The sequence below is a fragment of the Coregonus clupeaformis genome, chromosome 35, assembly GCF_020615455.1.
Source record: "Coregonus clupeaformis isolate EN_2021a chromosome 35, ASM2061545v1, whole genome shotgun sequence".
NCBI classification, from domain to species: Eukaryota; Metazoa; Chordata; class Actinopteri; order Salmoniformes; family Salmonidae; genus Coregonus; species Coregonus clupeaformis.
The window spans coordinates 25,323,669-25,339,717 of record NC_059226.1 but is presented as its reverse complement, the minus strand read 5'-3'; the positions used below and the strand labels follow the sequence as shown (position 1 = coordinate 25,339,717).

General features: G+C 45.2%; 2 protein-coding genes across 2 annotated transcripts; both read left to right on the top strand.

Annotated features, from left to right (window-relative positions):
* The first annotated feature begins 2,582 nt into the window (after window positions 1-2,582).
* On the top strand, window positions 2,583-5,061 carry LOC121551141 (glucose-6-phosphatase catalytic subunit 1-like). Its single transcript, XM_041863694.1, has 5 exons — window positions 2,583-2,810; window positions 3,034-3,143; window positions 3,309-3,414; window positions 3,529-3,644; window positions 4,277-5,061. Exons 1-5 carry the CDS (start codon window positions 2,593-2,595, stop codon window positions 4,792-4,794), a joined length of 1,068 nt encoding a protein of 355 aa, XP_041719628.1. The 5' UTR covers window positions 2,583-2,592; the 3' UTR covers window positions 4,795-5,061.
* Window positions 5,062-6,608: 1,547 nt separating this feature from the next.
* LOC121550870 (histone acetyltransferase KAT7-like) lies at window positions 6,609-15,844 on the top strand. The gene is made up of 14 exons (XM_041863266.2): window positions 6,609-6,752; window positions 9,020-9,167; window positions 9,887-10,048; window positions 10,806-11,045; window positions 11,224-11,306; window positions 11,474-11,560; window positions 11,736-11,834; window positions 12,126-12,236; window positions 12,715-12,900; window positions 13,047-13,136; window positions 13,243-13,383; window positions 13,470-13,563; window positions 13,691-13,944; window positions 14,591-15,844. The coding sequence occupies exons 1-14, from the start codon at window positions 6,738-6,740 to the stop codon at window positions 14,687-14,689; spliced, it is 1,809 nt and encodes a 602-aa protein (XP_041719200.1). The 5' UTR covers window positions 6,609-6,737; the 3' UTR covers window positions 14,690-15,844.
* Window positions 15,845-16,049: the final 205 nt, after the last annotated feature.

The following is a 16,049-nucleotide window of genomic DNA, read 5'->3' as shown; positions in this document are numbered from 1 at the left end:
GTTACTACCCCTGCCCGTTCCACAACGACCATGGTCCCACCTCTCGGTGGATTTCCTTACTGACCTTCCTCCTTCACAGGGGAATACCACTATACTGGTCGTTGTGGACCGGTTTTCTAAGGCCTGTCGTTTGCTCCCCATGCCGGGCCTTCCTACCGCCCTGCAAACTGCCGAAGCCCTATTCACCCATGTGTTCCGGCACTACGGGGTACCCGAGGATATTGTGTCTGATCGAGGTCCCCAATTTACCTCCAGAGTCTGGAGAGCTTTTATGGAGCGGTTGGGGGTCTCGGTGAGCCTCACCTCGGGTTACCACCCGGAGAGTAATGGGCAGGTGGAACGTGTGAACCAGGATGTGGGTAGGTTTCTTAGAACATACTGCCAGGACCGGCCGGAGGAGTGGGCAAGGTACGTTCCCTGGGCCGAAATGGCCCAGAATTCCCTACGCCATTCCTCCACTAACCTAACCCCTTTCCAATGTGTGTTAGGTTACCAGCCGGTTCTGGCACCTTGGCAGCAGAGCCAGATCGAGGCTCCTGCGGTGGATGAGTGGGCGCGGCGCTCGGAGGAGACTTGGAACGCTGCACACGTCCACCTGCAGCGGGCCCTCCGACGTCATAAGGCGAGCGCCGATCTCCACCGCAGTGAGGGACCGGTGTACGCACCTGGTGATCGAGTCTGGCTCTCTACCAGAAACCTGCCCCTCCGCCTGCCCTGTCGGAAACTGGGTCGGCGGTTTGTAGGGCCATTTAAAGTCCTGGGAAGGTTGAACGAGGTGTGTTACAAATTACAACTACCTGTTGAATATAAAAGTATTAACCCCTCGTTCCATGTGTCCCTTCTCAGGCCGGTGGTAGCTGGCCCACTCCAAGAAAGTGAGATCAGGGAGACTCCTCCGCCCCCATTGGACATCGAGGGGGCACCGGCGTACTCCGTGAGGTCCATCTTGGATTCGAGACGTCGGATGGGGGGTCTCCAATATCTAGTGGAGTGGGAGGGGTACGGTCCGGAGGAGCGGTGCTGGGTGCCGAGGAGAGACATTTTGGACCCGTCTCTCCTGACGGAATTCCATCGTGGGCACCCGACGCACCCTGCTCCGCGTCCTCCGGGTCGTCCCCGAGTCCGGAGTCGGCGCACGTCTGGAGCCGCGCGTCAAGGGGGGGGTACTGTCACGGTTTCGGCCGAGGCTGCCTCTCTTCCTTGTTCGGGCAGGCTTCGGCGTTCGTTGTCTCCGGAATACTAGCTGCCACCGTTGTATGTTTCATGTTCGTTTGCTTTTGTCTGTTTGTTGTGACACCTGTTCTCGTTTAGCGTAATTAGTGTCCTATAAGTTTCTCGTTGTGTTTGTCTAGTGTTGTGTGTTATTGATTTTGGTCTGTCGTGTGTTGGGCTTATTTCGCTATTTCGCTCGGTTGAGCTTTCCTCCACTGCGTTGGAGTGTTTACGCACCTGTTTTGTGCGCTTTTGTTTGTTCGCCTTCGTGCGTAATTATTCGCCTTCGGGCAAGTCGTGTCGTATTTTCCTTGTTGGAGATTGACTAAAGTCTGTTGGACTATACTTCGGTGTCCTGCGGTTGATTCCACCACTACACCCACCTACAGCACTCGTGACAGTGTACATGTATTTTAATTTCATTGAATTAAATAAGAATGATGGAAGAATGAGACATTGAGGAATATTGAACTCTTGACAGGAAAAATCCATCAGCGATCCATTGGCGCTTATATTGAACCCATACTCTTGTTATTGTTCAACTCCACTAGCCCCATAAGACGGCAACCAGGTGATGGAGTTGATAAGAGGGAAAAAGAACACCTCACATTGATTTCATCTGGAATCTACTCACTCTGAACTTTCAACAGGGCAGTGAGGGATTGCTGGAGGAGCAGCCGCTGCACATGCATGACACATGATGGTGGTGAGGAGTATGTGTGCATGGATATGTGTGTGTCAGTGGAGGCTGGTGGGAAGAGCAATAGGAGGATGGACTCATTGTAATGGAATGGAATTAATGGAACAGAGTCAAATGTGGTTTCCATATGTTTGATGTGTTTGATGCCGTTCTATTTATTCCATTCCAGCCATTACAATGAGCCCGTCCTCCTATAGCTCCTCCCACCAGCCGCCACTGGTGTGTGTAAGCACGTGCATGCATGTAGAGGGGTCTTCCAGCAATACCACACCACAGGTAGTCCCCATGGTGATGCTCTGACCAGCCGGCTGCAGTGCAGTCAGTCATGATGTAATGTTTGTCCAGTTCTTTTCACTCCTCACTCTCTCCAGTCCAAAGATCATGCGTGGTGGAGTGACCAGGTGTTCACACAGGGTATAAAAGGGATGGCAGCGGTGACAGGCGGGCACTGGACAGACAAGCAGCACACACTACAAGGGCTGCACAGAGACCTCAAGCCACTAGCTCTTGACTTTATCAGACAATACACACAGAACTATGGTACTGCCAGTGGGCATCTCAGCAGACACCTCTGCTCTTCTGACATAGGATATCAGACACAGCAGCAGCTATAGACTGGTCGTTGAAGACTGTACTTAACGTCAGTGTGACTGTCAGATACAGTGAACTAGAGAGCAGCCATGGATACTGTCCACGCCTATGGGGTTAGCGCCACACGATACCTCCAGACTCACTACAGGGACACTCAGAGCTGGTTCCTGTTTGTTTCCATGGCAGCCGACCTGCGGAACACCTTCTTTGTCTTCTTCCCTGTGTGTTTCCACCTGCGAGAATCAGTGGGGGTCAAGCTGGTCTGGGTGGCTGTGGTGGGAGACTGGCTCAACCTCATCTTCAAATGGTAGGTGACTACTAATACTAATGCTAATCACAGTGCTCAGATGCTAAGATAAAGAATAACAATATAATATGTATATTTCCAGGATGAAAATACTGCAGGTTCCGAATGTTTTAACTATGCTATGAGAACGATCCAACAGATGATCCCTCCAGTGCGTATGTTGCCAGACAGAGGAGGATTCAATATGTGATATATGATATATTACTCTCTCGTATCTACACAGGATCCTGTTTGGCGAGCGTCCCTATTGGTGGGTTCAAGAGACTCCTTACTATGGCAACTCATCAGCGCCACAAATTGAACAGTTCCCTATGACCTGTGAGACTGGTCCAGGTGAGTGCCTGTTTGTCTGTGCTGTTTGTCTGCTGCTGGTGGCAAAACACCTTTCCCTTCTGGAGAATCCATACAGTATATTCAATTCAAATGAATTAAATTCCATTCAGTTCGATTCATTTTTTTCAAGCAATACTGTACTTGACAGCAGCTCTCCTCTCACAGGAAGTCCATCGGGTCATGCCATGAGTGCTGCAGGGGTTTACTACGCTATGATCTCATCACTCCTCGCCATTCTCCTCAAGGAACATGGGGGTCACATCAAGAACTGGTAAGAGATCAAATTCTATGTTGTTTATCCGCTAGACACAATTACCTAGATTGAATGATCCAACTCTCTAAGTAGGTGACTGTGTGTCCTTCCCATTGTGTGTGTGTGTGTCAGGTGTGTCCGCGGGACCCTGTGGGCTGTCTTCTGGTGTGTGCAGGTGTGTGTCTGCCTCTCTAGGGTTTTCATCGCTGCCCACTTCCCTCACCAGGTTATCGCTGGGGTCGTCACAGGTCAGTGGAGAGCCCAGACTCTTATACCGAATTCTAAATCAAACCCTACACCCTACCCTGTAGGCCCTTCTTTCAGTTCTGGATAAGCAATATGGTAATGGCCCTGCTTTGAACACTGATAGGCTTGGTGTAACTTCTGCCATAGATGTAGTTTATGCATACACACATGATAACATACGCACTATACACACACGTACACATGGATTTTGTGTTGTAGATATGTGGTAGTAGAGTAGTGGCCTGAGGGCACACACTTAATGTGTTGTGAAATCTGTTGTGAAATGTATTGTGATGTTTGAAAAATGGTATAACTGCCTACATTTTACTGGACCCCAGGAAGAGTATCTGCTGCCTTGGCAGCAGCTAATGTGGATCCATAATAAATACAAATACAAACCTTTCAGATATACACTGAGGGTACAAAACATTAGGTACACCTGCTCTTTCCATGACGTAGACTGACCAGGTGAATTCCATTCAGAGGGTGAATGGCAAGACAAAATATTTAAGTGTCTTTGAACGGGGTATGGTAGTAGGTGCCTGGCGCCTTTGTTAGGTGTTTTCCCAATTGAGAACATGCAAGTGAAAGCTGGGAAAGGAGTCCTCTTTGACATGCCTGTCCGTTTTCTCAGGCATCCTGGTGGCGGAGGCCTTTGACCGGGCCCAGTGGATCTACAGGGCTAGTCTGAGACGCTACACCTACACCACCCTCTCCCTGCTCTCCTTCACCGTGGGCCTCTACCTGGTCCTCAGGGGCCTGGGGGTGGACCTGCTCTGGACCCTGGAAAAGGCCCAGCGCTGGTGCCAGCGGCCCCAATGGGTCCACATAGACACCACACCCTTCGCAAGCCTCCTACGCAACACCGGCACTCTGTTAGGCCTGGGCTTGGGCTTGCATTCGCCCCTCTACACCGAGGCCCGGAGAGCAGGAAGTGGCGCCACCTACAGGCTGGCATGTGTGGGCACCACACTGCTGCTGCTCCACCTACTGGACTCATTCAGGCCACCAGCCCACACCAGGGCTCTGTTCTACCTGCTGTCTTTCTGTAAGAGTGCCACTGTGCCCCTGGCCACTGTGGGCATAGTGCCCTACTGCGTGGCCTGGGTAGCGGGACAGAACAGGAAGAAACACCATTTTTTTACTAATTAGAACTTATTGTAATTCTGTGAGAAATGCCCTGAAGGGACAGCCAGAGACGGACTGTCATAGGAGAAGCAGGAAGCTTCACCCCAGTTGAAAGGGCTTGAAGGTCGCTCAGTAGACATGGTTGGCCCTTGTTGCTGAATGAGGTGGATGTTTTAGATTAGATATTTTTTCAAATTTTTTTGTCACATGCACAGATGTAGTTGCAGTGTACAGTGAAATTCTTAAGCTCCGAGCTACAGGTGTGAATGAAACAATAAAAAAATACAACAATAATAATAATATATACATGTTTACAACTGTGACAATGATACATATAAATGTTCATTGGGTGGGGGCAGGGTAATTGTCCGTTGGGGGGGGGGAATAAAATGTCCATAGGGGGATCAGCTGTCGTTTTTCAATGGAGGGGGTGGCAACATCACACAGTGCAGTGGTCATGGACAGGGCTTGCCCTGAGAAATTAGACAGCAATATAACGATGTTATTATCTCATTACTTGGTTTTCTTTTTTATATAATATGAGAGACAATTATTTTTACATTATTATTTTAAAATTATTTTTATTGTGTACAATCCAGATTAATCATGTTCTGTGAAACAGCCCCTTTTCCTATAAATGCCCTGTGATTTGTAATACCCAATGGCACATTTTATTTGACTATCAAATAGCATAATTAATAATCACTTACTGTAGATAGACCACAGTGAATGTTGTTATCGCTCTCAGCCAGAAAGGCCTGTGGAGGATTCAGTCTTTAGATTGTAAAATCAAGAAGCACTCCCAATCGGTTTCTTGTCTTCATGAAATATTGTTGTAGGGAGAGAAGGAGGATGAGCATAGAATTACATATATACTGAACAAAAATATAAACGCAACATGTAAAGTGTTGGTCCCATGTTTCATGATCTGAAATAAAAGATTGCAGAAATGTTCCATACGCACAAAAAGCTAGTTTCTCTCAAATGTTGTGCTAAAATTTGTTTACATCCCTTTTAGTGAGCATTTCTCCTTTGCCAAGATAATCCATCCACCTGACAAGTGTGGCATATCAAGAATCTGATTAAACAGCATGATCATTACACAGGTGTCACACAACACAATGCCACAGTTGTCTCAAGTTTTGAGGGAGCGTGCAATTGAATGACTGCAGGAATGTCCACCAGAGCTGTTGCCAGAAAATTGAATGTTAATTTCCCTACCATAAGCTGCCTCCAACGTTGTTTTAGAGAATTTGGAAGAATGTCCAACTGGCCTCACAACCGCAAACCACGTGTACTGCAGTCCGCCGTGTAACCGACTTCAGTGGGCAAATACTCACCAGACATGTCACCCATTGAGCATGTTTGGGATGCTCTGGATCAACGTGTAAGACAGCGTGTTCCAGTTCCCGCCAATATCCAGGAACTTCGCACAGCCATTGAAGAAAAAAAAAAAAATACACTGTTTATTTTTATGTAAACTGTATGAGTCAGTGTATGTATTGGCAGTGTATTTCCCTGTACACTATCTTTATGATTTTTAAATATTTTTGTATGTATGCACTCACTAACTGTAAGTCGCTCTGGATAAGAGCGTTTGATAAATGACTAAAATGTAAATGTCCTTGGGACGTCCCTACCCCTAAACCCTAACCTTACATTTAAACTTCAATGTGGGGGGTAGGGACGTCCCAACGATTCCGAATAACAAGGGCCCTTTATACAAGGGCCCATCATGTACACGTTACAACACTGCCATCTAGTGGCCAATTTAATAACAGTAGAACCGTTTCAAAACATTCCGAAACGTGTCGACTTGCTTGAACATACCACGGAAGTGTGAGACAAACGTTGAGCGGTATCTCCAGTCAACCAGTTTCATTCGTGAGCATTTTCATTTTAAAACGCTGTTTATTTTTACTGCTAAGGGATAGCTAACGTCTTAAAACTGAAGCCGTTAAAGTGAAATGCCTCGGAGAAAGGTAAGAACTTGGTTTATTTAGATACGTAACGTTAGTGGTAAAATACAGGTGACTGACTCATGCTAGCTATATGTAATGTGAAATTGTTTAGCTAACTAGCTAATTTGCTATCATTTAGCAATGTCACTATAACGTGACAAATAGGAGCTAATTGAGCCCTAGTTTGCGTTAAAGCACAGTACAATCAATTGTGTGTAACATTTAGAATAGCACAAATGCCATTGCAAGCTGATGCGATACTGGTCTAACTAATGTGCTAGCTAGCTATACGTGTGTGCATTCATGGCTATAGTGATGGGGCGCATTTAAACATTTCACAATCGCTTTAGCTAGCTAACGTAGTTATCTAGTTAACAGATGAACCACCAGCTAGCACTGATAGAACCAAAAGCTTGGTGGAACAGGCCCGCAGGGTGTACCAAAAAGTGTTATCTAGGTTCAAACCTCTCTGGCTGTAGCTACTTGAATCCTGCTGGTGGTGAGGGAAATAATTGTCTTCCTCTAAACAACGATTTAATTGGATTGATTCAGGAATAGCATAGTATCAATTGGTTTAACTTCTTCATGTCCCGCCTCTCCTCACTTGCAATTGGTTAAAGACACATAGTGGCTTCATGTTGTTGAGCCATTTTAATCTCGAATGTATTATTTTCGCTACGCTAGTTGTTAAGGTAACAGTATGGTAATGTTGTTAATATACATATGCATGGTCTGTTGTACGTTTTTGCATGTTCATGTTTGTTTTGGAACATTTCCCCAGTGCATTTCAATTCTGGCAGTTGGTTTATGTTTTGACATGGTGCATTGTGGGAAACGTACTACGGAAGGTGTTGCTTGTACACATGCTCCTCCTCCACCTAAGTCAAGATGTAAACCATTGACGCTTGTAAACAATAATCTTTTCGGTGATTCTTGTATCTTATGTGCTTGTGCTGGTAGATTTGGATTTTTTCTGTGTAGACTACTAGTTACTACTCCAGTCCAGTTTGCTTCAAAACATACAGTTCCTTCAGAAAGTATTCATACTTTTTTTTACCTTTATTTAACTAGGCAAGTCAGTTAAGAACAAATTCTTATTTACAATGACGGCCTTCACCGGCCAAACACGGACGACGCTGGGCCAATTGTGCGCCGCCCTATGGGACTCCCAATCACGGCCGGTTTTGATACAGCCTTAGACCACTGCGCCATTCGGGAGCCTTGATTTATTCCATATGTTGTTGTGTGACGTCCTGAATTCAAAATTGATTAAATATGTTTTTTCCCACCCATTTACCCACAATACCCCATAATGACAAAGTGAAAACATGTAGTTTAGAAATTTTACTGAAAATGAAATCAGAAATATGTAATTTACATAAGTATTCACACCCCTGAGTCAATGCATGTTAGAATCACATTTTTCAGCAATTACAGCTGTGAGTCTGTCTGGGTAAGTCTCTAAGAACTTTGCACACCTGGATTGTACAATATTTGAACATTATTCTTTTTTTAATTCTTCAAGCTCTGTCAAGTTGGTTGTTGAGCATTGCTAGACAGCCATTTTCAAGCGATTTAAGTAAAAACTGTAACTAGGCCACTCAGGAACATTCAATGTCGTATTGATGAGCAACTCCAGTGTATATTTGTCCTTGTGTTTTAGGTTATTGTCCTGCTGAAAGGTGAATTTGTCTCCCAGTGTCTAGGTTTTCCTCTAGGATTTTGCCTGTGCTTAGCTCTATTCCATTTATTTTTATCCTAAAAAACTCCCTTGTCCTTGCCGATGACAAGCATACCCATAACATGATGCAGCCAACACCATGCTTGAAAATATGAAGAGTGGTACTCAGTGATGTGTTGTGTTGGATTTGCCCAAAACATAACGCTTTCGATTCAGGACTTTGTCATTATGGGGTATTGTGTGTAGATTGATGAGGGGGGGAAAAAAACAATTTAATTCATTTTAGAATAAGGCTGCAATGTAACAATGTGGAAAAAGTAAAGAGGTTTGAATACTTTTCGAATGCACTGTAGGCTACTGAATATAGCCTATTCACGTCGCAGTTAGAGCGGCTATTGCGCTGGTTCCTCCCGCATGTTGTTGGAAGACGAAAACGAAAGTAATAGGAAGATTGGGGCACACAAGTGATGCTTCAGATAATCATAAATGGATTTAATGTTAGCATTTTTGTTCATACAAGCTAACAGAAACCAAACCAAAGAATCATAATGTTTATGTTACTGATGTGCATAACTGACGCTCGATCTTCCCTTTTGTTCTATGAAAGAGGAATGCTGGGAGCAGCTCGGACGGCACTGAGGATTCAGACTTCTCTGCTGACCACGAGCACACAGACAGAATCCAGACTTACGGGAGAACACGGAGGAACACGCGCCTCACCCGCGCATCGCTGCGACTCAGCCAAAGTTCACAAGGTAAATATGCTGTTTTGATATGGAACTGTCATGAGATGGCCGAAATATTTATATTGTTATGTTTCTGCTTCAAGAATCTGCGGAATAACTATGAATCCCTTGGATTCCAGCCCTATATGAGTTTTCAGTCTAGGTCATTGAACCAAATGTTGTGACAATAATCTAAGTCAGAAGATTCAAATTGAAGATACTGTATGTAATGCTGGGGTTCTCCTTGGTCTGTCTGTAGATATACCCGTAGATGTGCTCATGGGTTGTCATCTCTTGCTGTAACAATAGCCATTGTATATCAGCAATCAAGGTCATAAACTGTGAATAGGTTTAGACAGCAGTCATCCCCCTGATCCCTATTCAATCTGGCGGTCATGGTTTGAATAGAGGATGATATAGTTTCCACTCCTTTTGTTATTGAAAAATACTGGATGCATTCTATGTTGTTTTTGAAAAGCTTGCCATGTCCCTTGGTCCTCAATTTGAGAACTGAGCTGATATTGTTATTAAGTTGCTATGCACAACAAGTAGCCTACTGCTTGGGCTGCTTGTTTTGTTTGTTTTTGTTGCCTGTACTCTACTGGTCGTTTTGGAAATGAACCCGTTTGTTTAGGGAGTGTAAGTGTCTCTGCTTGAAAGGGATTTATCCGTTGACGAGACAAAAGACTACATTACTGCTGAGGGCCAGAGACCCCCGAAGACTTCTGTTAAAAAAAATGTCTTTTTAGATTCCAGCCCTGTCCAGATCAGCCCAGCAGAGGTGGTGACCTTCTCTGCCCGGCGGGTGACCCGTAGCCGTAGTCTGCAGCAAGGGCCGCCGGTCACCCCCAAGAAATACCCTCTGCGCCAGAGTCGCTCTTCAGGGTCGGACACGGAGCAGCATGTGGAGGGTAGGAGGAAGAGGCAGCATGGTCACGTTCTCTCACAGCCCCCCCACCGCTCCATTGTCCACACCCCAGAGCTGGCCACCCGCTGCGTTACTTATGATATCTGTTCATTGTATCATTTTATGTTTTCGAAGGGGCAGTGATGCTCATCCAGTGCTTTTCTACTCTTTAAGTTTGTTTTGGGCTTGTGTCCTCATAACATAGATTATTTGGGCTTGTGTTGTCCTCCACATGTTATTCCACTCATTTGTTATGTTTCTGCTGGTTACTCAGACAGTTCTGCAGAAAATTGCAGCCTGTGCTTGTAGCTACTGTCCCTATTCATTCCTCTGGGTTGCTGTTGCTGGTGCGGTGGGGTCGTTGTATGTGATCATGTATTGGGTGTCTGGTGTCATGATGAGTCATCATTACCTCCTGTCCTGTTTCATACCCCTCACTTTTTGCCTTTGGAAAAACCTGCCTTGGAAAAACCTGAAGGGAATTTTGTGAAAAACAAATGTATCACCAACATTGACAAAAAATATATAGTATAGTGTGTGTGTATAACAGCATCACAACAAAATTGAATCTTGTGTCCTGAAATTGTATAAACATGGTACTGTGAGAGAGTGGTGAGATAGCTGGAATGTCCTCATTCATAATTCTAGATACAAGCCAGGCACTTGAAATATGAACTAAGCCCCATCATGTGAGGTGTCTGACTGGCTTGTGAGTATAACTATTCCTTTACATGTGTTCTTCTCCTCATTGGCTCTTCCAGACCTGAAGCGAGCAGCAGACCAGGACGAGTCTCTGCCCCGCACCCCAACAGGGAACGCCCCCTCCTCGGAGTCGGACATCGACGTCTCCAGCCCCAACGCCTCTCACGACGAGAGCCTGGCCAAGGAGCTGTCACTCAAAGACTCTGGCAGCGACCTCTCCCACAGGCCCAAGCGCCGCCGCTTCCACGAGAGCTACAACTTCAACATGAAGTGCCCCACACCAGGCTGCAACTCCCAGGGTAAATGATCTCATTCTTATCCATCAGCTCCACCGTGAATGAAGGCATGACATTTATTTACATAGTTGACTTTTTGTGCAATGTGGGCCTCAGAACGCTACACCTTCAAAACACATGCTGTTAATGTTTATCTTCCGCATTTGTTTCACTTGACGTTCTCTGTTTTGTTGTTTTTCAGGCCATTTGACAGGGAAACATGAGAGGCACTTCTCAATATCTGGCTGCCCTCTCTTCCACAACCTCTCCGTAGACGAATGCAAGGTAAATCTACAAGACCTTGGCAGCTGGCTTTAGTGTTGAGGTGTGGGATTCTTGGACCGTGTCTGAAATCTGTCTTGCCTGCTACTTACTAAAACTACATACTGTAGGCATATCTTCTGTAGGGATGAGAGCTTTTGTGATTTACCAAACAGGATTTCTCTTCACAGACGAGGGCCTCCTCTCGTGACAAACAGGTGGAGGAGCGGACGTTGTCCCACCGGCAGGACGAGAACAGACACGATACCCGTCACCAGGTACAATGATCCTGATCCCGGGACTTTCATTTGATCAACCATCTCATTATATCACTACGCTACTGTTTTTGCTTTGGATTTGTCCTTCCTTGCAGTAAATGTTTCAAGAAAGGCAATAGGGTGCCAATGAATTTAGGATTTAAAGGCAGTATCATAATATTGCATAATGGATTAGGCCCCAACGGAGAGACAGATGAGGTACAAGGAGAAGGTGACAGAAATGAGGAAGAAGAGGAACTCGGGTCTGCTAAAAGAGCAGAAAGACCAGTACATGGTGAGTGTGGTGATCTGACCTCTAATCCAAACTCTAGGAAAGGAAAAACAACCCTTTTCCATTAGTGCCAGAAGAAAAAGCGTTTCCTTGTAGCCTACACGTTGTAATACACTCTTATCCCATACACAAGGTAAACAAATATAATACTTGCAAAATTAAAAAGTGTCTTGCAAGCACAGTTTGACAACTGTTCAGACAACAGATATGTTGAAGGTAAATAATGTGTCCGGTTGAAGAGATGTGCTGATTGTTCTGAGGTTAAAGGCTTCTTCTCCCTCTCTGATGTCCCAGGAGCACCGGCAGTCCCACGGCAACAACCGAGAGCCCCTCCTGGAGAACATCACAAGTGATTACGACCTAGAGCTCTTTCGAAAAGCCCAGGCACGTGCTTCGGAGGATCTTGTAAGAGAGAGAACTCATCGCCCTTCCTCCCATTTTCCTCTTTCTTTTCCTGAGCCTGTACTAGTGACTGTCTGGACTGGGCCCAGTCCACGCCCAGCTCTCACCGTTTACGGTGGGCATTGCCAGACGGGGAGCATTCTGGGTAATCTGGCTACTCACACTGTCTGGTATTGTCAGTTACAAGACCGGATAGTTTATGGAGAACTACTTCTTCGCTCTCTTTGAGCTAGATTTACTCTAGCTGATATCTTTAAGAGGCTCCCCTTTCAGTCTTCCAAATCAAAGCTCTCTCTTATCCTTTCCACACACATTTCTAACCTTTTTCCAAATTAAAGCGCATTCTCCGTGGTCGCTTCCACGGAGGGTAATGGGTTCTCCTCCCGTGGCGTCTTGCCTGCCTCTCTCCCTCGCTGCGTTGGTCAAACCTCTCTTCCTCCTCTCTTTTCTTTCCCCTCTTCCTGTCCTCCGCCTGGTGCAGGAGAAGCTGCAGGGCCAGGTGGCGGAGGGCAGCAACATGATCAAGACCATCGTGTTTGGCCGCTACGAGCTGGACACCTGGTATCACTCGCCCTACCCCGAGGAGTACGCCCGCTTGGGACGCCTCTACATGTGTGAGTTCTGCCTCAAGTACATGAAGAGTCAGACCATCCTTCGCCGGCACATGGTGAGAACGTTGGTGCATGTCGAGTAGTTTCTCCTGTGTTTTTTGATTGTTCTCTATGGATGGGCCGTAGTCAGACGTTTCAGAGTGGATCTCAATTCTGAATAGGTTTTTGTATTATGATCGGTGCTTTCCCTCCTGCTGTACAGGCCAAGTGTGTCTGGAAACACCCACCAGGGGATGAGATCTATCGAAAGGGAAACATCTCAGTCTTTGAGGTGGATGGTAAAAAGAACAAGGTGAGAGATTTCTGTGGTCCCGGGAATGTGAAGTTATCCTGCCTTGTGAATGTAATGACTACCCTACTCTGACCATAGCCCTGCTAAATGACCCTATCTTCCACAGATCTACTGCCAAAACCTATGCCTTCTGGCTAAGCTCTTCCTGGACCACAAGACCCTATACTACGACGTGGAGCCCTTCCTCTTCTACGTCATGACAGAGGCTGACAACACCGGCTGCCATCTGGTTGGCTATTTCTCAAAGGTAACCAGTCAGTTGTAGTTATAATGTTACATTTGATTTATTAAGTGCTTTTCTCAAACTCAAAACATCTATGTCCTCCCATTTAGGAGAAGAACTCGTTTCTGAACTACAATGTCTCCTGTATCCTCACCATGCCACAGTACATGAGGCAGGGCTACGGAAAGATGCTGATTGACTTCAGTGAGTACAGCCACTACCTTGTGGTCTCTGTAACTCTACCTGATCTCTCTGTCACCCTGTGTCTGGTCCTGGTTTCTCTCTAACCCTGGTCTCTGTGTAACCCTGTGTGTGGTCTGCCCTCTCCCAGGTTACCTACTGTCTAAGGTGGAGGAGAAGGTGGGCTCTCCAGAGCGGCCCCTCTCAGACCTGGGCCTGATCAGCTACAGGTCCTACTGGAAGGAGGTGCTGCTGCGCTACCTCAACCAGTTCCAGGGGACGGAGATCTCCATCAAGGAGATCAGCCAGGAGACAGCCGTCAACCCAGTGGACATCGTCAGCACCCTGCAGTCCCTCCAGATGCTCAAGTACTGGAAAGGGAAGCATCTGGTCTTGAAGAGACAGGTATGTCACCTACTATTTCTTCATGTATTTATGTTATTTAACCAGCCAAGTCTGTTAAGAACACATTCTTATTTACAATGACGGCCAGGACATTTCTCCAACTAACTGTGGAATTAGTTGGGGTTTGGGTTATTCCATTAGATGTCAGTTCAGTCTCGATGTTGTCTTGGACATCCACCTATCATTGAGCCTAGCAGTGCTAACATGCTACTAGTCTCGCGGAGCCATCTTTCCAAATCTCGTCTCGTTGACTTTACTATTGGAAGTCTGGAGAACTTTGGTATTGGATTTTGCATTTGAATGGGAGTGCAGGCTGTTGACGCTCGATATGAGTACAAGTGACGTTTCCCCTCAGGAGAGGCATTTCCTTGTTTTAGAATTTTTTTTCTTTGTTGCTTTATCTGTGTCTCTTTTTCCTACCGTGTCAGACAGTTTGCCTATGCTGTGTTAGTTGTGTATGAATTTAAAAAAATCAAAAACATGCTAAATATTTCATTGGTTTAAAAAGTGGCAACACATCTAGTTTCCATCTATACCACTGTTGTCTGTCCTTTTGATTGTCTTCCTGAGGAGAACTTCCACAGGTTTTGGAACAGAGCGTGACAAACCTGGATTTCTGAGGCTAACATGCTACTATCTCCTCCAGGACCTAATCGACGACTGGAAAGCCAAGGAGACCAAACGCGGCAGCAGCAAGACTATTGAACCCACTGCCTTAAAGTGGACCCCACCTAAAGGAACATAGGACACCCCTCCCCTCCCCCTACACCATACCTCTCCAACCCAAGGACCTGGGTTCAAAGCTCACTATCAGAATAGTTTACTTCAAACAACTTTTTGATCAGTACACTGTTAGTGCAGAATTATTGAGTATTATTATTATTGAGAGTCCTAATCAGGTTTAAGTAGTAGATCATAATATCAAGAAGAATACTGATGGTCGGTTGCTTGAATCCAGACCCTAGCTTTCCTCACAGAAAACTTCTCAGTAGAACCGTGTTAACCTAGTAAACCAGTTAGTTAGTACGTGTGGAAATATAGCTGTCATTCTGGGGAGGGGTCGTGGTAGCACAACAATGTATCCATGTGTCTTGATTGTCTTTAGTGTTTGGTTTTGTTTCTGGGTTTTTTTTCTTCTCATCTTTGCACCTCTTTTTTCTACTTCTGTTTGGTTTTACCACTGTTTTAAGCTGTTTTGGCTAATGTCCTTTTTTAAGCTATTTTAAATTGACTTCCTGAAAGTGTAAAGATTCCCAATTCCCTTTCTTCCCCTTCTCTCCAAAGTGTGCACTCATTCAAGGATTTAAAAGCATCGGACTGGTGAAAACGTTGGCTGGAGGAAGTTCCTTACCCCAGTCCTTTCCTTTTAAATCCATGAGGGAGAGTGCATAAGTGAACACTGGGAGAGAAGGAGGAGGAACTGGAATTCACAGTCAGGCTCTGTCTGAGGCCGAAGTACGAATTTGATGTCAAGTTCAATTCACGCTGTCAATATATTTAAATGATCAATAGAAGATTTTATGGTACAGGTTTGGCAAGACAAAGTATATTTGAAGAAAGTTTTGAAAATGTGCAGGACTGGTTTCCTAGCCGTATTTAGAACTAGATTTTAACGTGTCATTAGAATAGATTTTCTCTAACATGTTACAGAGGAACAAGCAAATGCATGTAGCACCAAGCAAAAGACACAACTTTATTTTGCGTTGTGGTCAACCCAATGTATGTCAGTTTATGTGTATAAGGATCAAATAATGGATGTTTTTCACCATCACCATTTTGAATTGCTGCAAATGTTACTGACTGCTAGTTTTATTACTCGAGAGACTGATTGTGCATATACATTGGATGAATCCAGAAATCACCTCCATCTGCTGTATACAGTGGGGGGAAAAAGTATTTAGTCAGCCACCAATTGTGCAAGTTATCCCACTTAAAAAGATGAGAGAGGCCTGTAATCAACTATGACAGACAAAATGAGAAAAGAAAATCCAGAAAATCACATTGTAGGATTTTTAATGAATTTATTTGCAAATTATGGTGTAAAATAAGTATTTGGTCAATAACAAAAGTTTCTCAATACTTTGTTATATACCCATTGTTGGCAA

Coding starts and splice junctions, on each gene's coding strand:
- LOC121551141 (XM_041863694.1), top strand. CDS start 2,593: ATGGATACTGTCCACGCCTATGGGGTTAGCGCCACACGATACCTCCAG. Junction 3,415..3,528: donor GGGGGTCACATCAAGAACTG/GTAAGAGATCAA, acceptor TGTGTGTGTCAG/GTGTGTCCGCGGGACCCTGT. Junction 3,645..4,276: donor TATCGCTGGGGTCGTCACAG/GTCAGTGGAGAG, acceptor CCGTTTTCTCAG/GCATCCTGGTGGCGGAGGCC.
- LOC121550870 (XM_041863266.2), top strand. Junction 11,561..11,735: donor GACACGATACCCGTCACCAG/GTACAATGATCC, acceptor ATAATGGATTAG/GCCCCAACGGAGAGACAGAT. Junction 13,137..13,242: donor TGGATGGTAAAAAGAACAAG/GTGAGAGATTTC, acceptor TATCTTCCACAG/ATCTACTGCCAAAACCTATG.